The sequence below is a fragment of the Eimeria mitis genome, genomic scaffold, assembly GCF_000499745.2.
Source record: "Eimeria mitis Houghton genomic scaffold, Emh_scaff1366, whole genome shotgun sequence".
Lineage (NCBI taxonomy): Eukaryota > Apicomplexa > Conoidasida > Eucoccidiorida > Eimeriidae > Eimeria > Eimeria mitis.
Window position 1 is genome coordinate 1 of NW_013568930.1, and position 5,273 is coordinate 5,273.

The 5,273-nt window shown below is 51.6% G+C and overlaps 3 protein-coding genes across 3 annotated transcripts in view; all 3 read right to left on the bottom strand.

Annotated features, from left to right (window-relative positions):
- Positions 1 to 708: 708 nt before the first annotated feature.
- Positions 709 to 1,476, bottom strand: EMH_0035410 (uncharacterized protein; the record flags this gene model as incomplete). The annotated part of the gene is given in 2 exon segments (XM_013494970.1): positions 709 to 1,193; positions 1,197 to 1,476. Coding segments are annotated over 2 exon segments (765 nt in total).
- Positions 1,477 to 1,603: 127 nt separating this feature from the next.
- Positions 1,604 to 2,128, bottom strand: EMH_0035420 (ribokinase, putative; the record flags this gene model as incomplete). Its single annotated transcript, XM_013494971.1, has 1 exon — positions 1,604 to 2,128. One exon carries the CDS (start codon positions 2,126 to 2,128, stop codon positions 1,604 to 1,606), a length of 525 nt encoding a protein of 174 aa, XP_013350425.1.
- Positions 2,129 to 4,520: 2,392 nt separating this feature from the next.
- EMH_0035430 (uncharacterized protein) overlaps positions 4,521 to 5,273 on the bottom strand; it is a gene marked incomplete at both ends in the record, with an annotated part of 2,957 nt that continues 2,204 nt past the window's right edge. The window contains 2 exons of the mRNA XM_013494972.1: positions 4,521 to 4,865; positions 5,001 to 5,150. Coding sequence (XP_013350426.1) covers positions 4,521 to 4,865; positions 5,001 to 5,150 — 495 coding nt within the window. The remainder of the gene's footprint in view (positions 4,866 to 5,000; positions 5,151 to 5,273) is intronic.

A 5,273-nucleotide genomic window follows, 5' to 3' on the forward strand; every position in this document is an offset into this window, starting at 1 on the left:
GGGTGAGCAGAAGCAGGACTTAAAACAGTTTGTTTTGGCGTTGGCGCTAGGGGAGGAGCGCAGATTTCTCTTTCCCAAAGGCTGTCGGTTCCCGACTGCTTAGCACTGAAAGGGGAACTGCGCCAAACATTTCTCAGAGATCCTAAACGAATTGCAACGTATGGTGTTTCCTTTGCTGCATCTGCAAAATTAACATGGTGGACTGCTGTGGAAACAAATAAATCTTGCGGTCGCTTTGAGGAGCCCTACCCTGGGTCGAATCAGGGTACAATATTGCTATCGCCTGTGCAGCATCCGCATTGTCTGCAAAGACACTGATTGGAGAAGGGACGGATACGCGCATCACCATTGCAAAAATATTCCGTGCCCCGCAGTTGCATCACGCGAAAGTGACGGAAGATGAACTTCTTGTACGCAGGCGATCATGGTCAGGGTGTACGGACAAGGTGCATCCCGGTAGACTAGAAACCGATTTATTGCTCTCTGTTGCACGTTTCGAGCTGTTTCATGGTTTACCCGAATAATAATTAAGAAATTTTGTAACAGATTTGCCTGGAAGCTAAATTTCAGCAACAAGAGCAGATACCTTCCAAAGGAATGCTGCTAGAATACGACACGGTTGAAATGCGTGTTCTCTGTGAACCCAGCAATTCGTCATTTAGGCAGATATAACTAAAAATGTAGCTAGTAAGTTCCAATAATTCCCCTTCATGAGCGCTGGAATAAATGATCAGGAAGCTCGTGCCTTCCCGCGTAGCTTTCCGCAGCGGCTTTCTTGGTGACGGATTGCGCTGCAACGAACGTCGCCTTGGCTACTGCTGCTTCAGGTGAGTTGGGTGCTTGAAGAAGGAAATAAGCAAACGATCCTGCAAAAGAGTCACCCGCCCCCGTCGTGTCGACAACGAGTTCACTCGGAACCTGTTTCGCCAGTGGCACTTCCGTCGTCTTTCCATTTGCAAATATTACACAGGGGTGGGCTCCTCGAGTGATGACAACGTTGGCAAGGCCTCGCGCGCCCCCCGGAAACCGAGAAGCCGTACGAATCATCACATCATGGAGACGACGTGAAATCTGTCCTCCGTCGTTGGTTTCAGTGGCAGCCGCTTCGCTGTCCCACATCTTCATAAGCGCTTTTGCTTCGATGTTGTTGCAAAGAAGAAAATCCGTGAAACAGCAAATCTCCGGATCGACGCAGNAAGCGCTTTTGCTTCGATGTTGTTGCAAAGAAGAAAATCCGTGAAACAGCAAATCTCCGGATCGACGCAGTCCACCGGAGCTGGCGTAAATACTGTCAAGACATTGGCGTTTGCCTTCTTGGCAATTCGAAAGCACTCCACCGAGGCTGACCCCGGGACTCCATTCTCTGAAACAACCACTTTTGCTCCCCGCAGCAACCTGAAACACAGCAACAGAAGCCACGCAGTCGCTATTGATAATCGCCCCCTGAAATAGAAGTCGGTGCCACTGCAACAACATTAAACTGCCCGGCTGGAGTTGAACCTACACGGGCATCTGCGGCGAAATTGGTATATGTTGGGTAGCGATGTGCACAAGCGCTCAGTAGGGTGTTACACTGCTGCAAATACTCTAGGGCCGTGGTGAGTTACGATAGAACAGGCTCTGCGGAGATATGCTCCTTATTCAATAACGCGTTCGCCCCGGGCACGTAGGCTATCGTATTTTCCCCGCCGTCAGCAACAGTGACAAGGGCAGTGCCCGTTCCAGCTTGCGAGTCTATGTAGATCCCCCGAGTATCAATACCCAGCGACTGAAAGTGGCGCAGAAAACTCAATCCTGCAGCATCTCTTCCAACCCTACCAACCATCGCGACACCGCAAGTAGATCTGTTGTCTCCATTTGTAGTTGTACCGTTTTCGAATAGCCCGTTGTCCGAGACTTGCTGCGATGCACCGAAGGCACATTCGTGGGTCACTTTTGCACAAGTTGAATTGCTCTGCAGCAAGAGGGCAGCTTGAGCAGCCTGGTTAGCTCCTTTGCCTCCAAAATGACTCTCCAGTGCAGAAGAGAAAACTGTCTCCCCTGCACTCGGAAGTCGCGATACAAAGGACACAAGGTCCGAGTTGATGCAGCCCACCACAACGATGTCTGCATTTGCAGTCATTTTCATTGAAGTGCAGATGCGTGTGAAAGCCACTAGAAACAGCCGCTGACGGAGCAANCATTTGCAGTCATTTTCATTGAAGTGCAGATGCGTGTGAAAGCCACTAGAAACAGCCGCTGACGGAGCAACCAAGGAAAGACAGAAGGATGCTTCTTGCTTGTAAATATTCTTTAGAAAAGGTAATCTACGGCAGTGCGCTTTCCAACAAACTACGGGGGGCACAGAACGAATAAACACGTATAGTACCCGTCAGCACATGAGGCCATGTGTAATTACAGGTAGATCTCCCCAGCATGAATAGCCATTATACAATTCCCTTTATTATACTTTAGGTGTTCATACTTTTCCTATTATGCGCAATATAGCCAGCGGCTTTCTCCATGCGTCGGGTCTGGACTGCAGCCCCAATCGTCGAGTGGGTCCGGTTCGAAGTCTTGTTATTCGTGAAACTGCAAAACAGAATAGTAGTACACGTCCAAATGTGTTGTTGCTACATTTTCTGCCGCATATACGCAAACTAAACTCCTACACGTCAACTACTGGCCGAAGCCTGCTGCCGAACGGACGACGTGACCGTAGGAGCCTTCTGTTTTCCCTGCTGCTCCTCATCTCCAGGATGGGAGCCGCCTTGAGCAAGGATGCGTTGGAGAGAAAAGCCCAAACGGTACTTACATTGCTGCCTCGAACTGCCGTTGTTTCACTGCTGCAGCCGCATAAGAGCGTCGGGCTCGCAGAGCCGCTGTCCTTCTACACCTGAAACGCCAGTCCCTTGACGTAGCATATATTTCCTTCGTATCGCTGTACACCACTGCTGGTTCACTGCGGAGCCAGCTCCCACAATATCCTAGGAGAAGCCCCGGGTTGGATTTTACTTCCACTCGACGCTGCGTGTTCCTCGATCATGTGGCGCTTCTTTGTGCTGCTCTTTGGTAATTCATTGCATGTGCTTCATTACGGATCATGCTTGTGACTGTCCCCTTTTCAGGCGTGGAACCGTTGCTGTTTCGCCTGGAACCGTTGGTTGCACCCGATGTTGCACTATGGAGCGGTTCCGGCTGTCTTCGCGTTGGGTCTGGCGGTCAACGGTGAACTCACAGCAAACCCGGTAACTCTTTTCCAGAAACTTATTTTGAATTAACATGAAGTACCTAAAGGTGGTCAGCATCCTAAGTCGCCCCCAATACGGTATTTCGACTCCATGGGGAGGCCCTCACCCTGCATGTGGCTTGGCAAACCCCTGGTGCTGGCCGTTCATGGGTCGTCGTCGCGCGGGGAGCGCTTGCTTAGAAGGGAACAAGCGTCGTTCTCATCCTCAGACACTCAGCTGAAGTGCTGAATTTTGTTTAGTGGACGAGGTGCCATGGCGCCGTGCGGAAGCCTCGTCCAACGCCGCCACGTTGGGAGTATGTCGCATCTCCTTGCCCTTTTTTTCGAGGCTGGGGTAGCTAGCCTTCCAGACTGAACTGTGCGGACTAGNTGTCGCATCTCCTTGCCCTTTTTTTCGAGGCTGGGGTAGCTAGCCTTCCAGACTGAACTGTGCGGACTAGTTTGGGGGCAACAGGTGCATCAAAGCTGATGCTGCTGGTGCTGGCAGCATCGACGCTCATTGCACGGAACGTGATGCCTTTAAGCCACCCCGCCCCTTTTGCAACGCGCGCAGAAGTGACCGTTTGCACTATCAACTCACGTAGCTACGAATGGTTTTTGCCTTGCAGATGTGGCTTGACTGCTACCAAACTATTTATATGGGGCTGTTGTCGTGTAAAGGCGGGACCGTGGAGACGACTGCATAAGCTGCTGCGTCTCCGCACACCTGACACGCAAGTACCTATTGGCCTTTTACATCCATCCAGCGGCAGTGCACAAACTCGATTCCTGCCACCCTATACACATGAGCTCACCCTAGGTACACCATCCACGGAAGTAAAAACTGCCCTTCACAAGAGTCTGCTAAAGCAGCCAGTAGCAGGCGGGTACTGCACCGCTAGAAATAGCACAGCCGATGTATACTGAATGAAGTTAACACATATCCAAACGTATGCACGCCCTACATATCTGAAGATGCCTGTCAATGCCGTTGAATGCACCCCAAATCGCTGCACAGATGTCCCTCTAGAGGGTGGCCGTGTCGGGGAGTCCTCGGCACCAACAGGCCGGACAGTGTCACGTGCCCAGTCAACTGCCCAGACTGAACATCCGGCGGTTAGTCGCCTGGTTGTCTTCAGACTTTGTGGAGACTAAACCGATACGCCGTGAGTNCTGAACATCCGGCGGTTAGTCGCCTGGTTGTCTTCAGACTTTGTGGAGACTAAACCGATACGCCGTGAGTGCAGTGTTCACCTCCTTTGCGGGTCCAGTGACCTGCAACTTCCATTATCTTTGCCCAGTCATTCAAGCTTTACAGCTTGGCGCAATTATTCTCTGCCTTGTGGTTGCTTTCTTCTGAGGCGCTGTCGGGGGTGTCTGGTGGGTTCCTTGTCAGTTCACTGATGCTTCTCCCAAGCTTCTTCATGCGGGACGCAATTCGTGTCCTTGCATCTTTCACGAGCGAGGGAACTTTCAGCTTCACGCAATCTTCACTCCGCTGAATGCTACGCGGCCGATTGGTGCGGAAAACGTCGAGGATTGCCTCCGGCTCGGCATTTTCAAATGCTACCGCGTACGTCGACATGAACAACGGGAAAAGATGCTCAACTTCGTTTGCACGTATCACCTCAGCCACCAGTTCGAGCGTAGCCGGCCCCTGGCGCACACACACAAAATAGCACGGGAATGTTGAGAAGTCCAGGATACAGATGGCTTCATGGTAAAAGGGGGAATACTCCCATTGCCCCTTGTATAAACACGTGAAGGCTGCCGCTACCAGGGGAATACATACTTGCAGCTTTTGGCCGTTGAGCATTTCCTTCTCCAGCTGATCCCAGTCCTTGCCTCTGTTGCGCACGAAAGCCGCAGCCACTCTGGCGTTGCGCCCTCCAAATACGGTAGTGATAACATCAGCATAGCCTGCGCTGTCGTACAGCGTGTCCTGTGACAACCATAGACGTACACGGGAGGGCTGAGCTGTTATGTATGGAACGACCACCTTTGCAGCACAAAAGACATCATGGTTGGCACACGGCCCTGGCTACTACAACAATCTCTTGGCAGG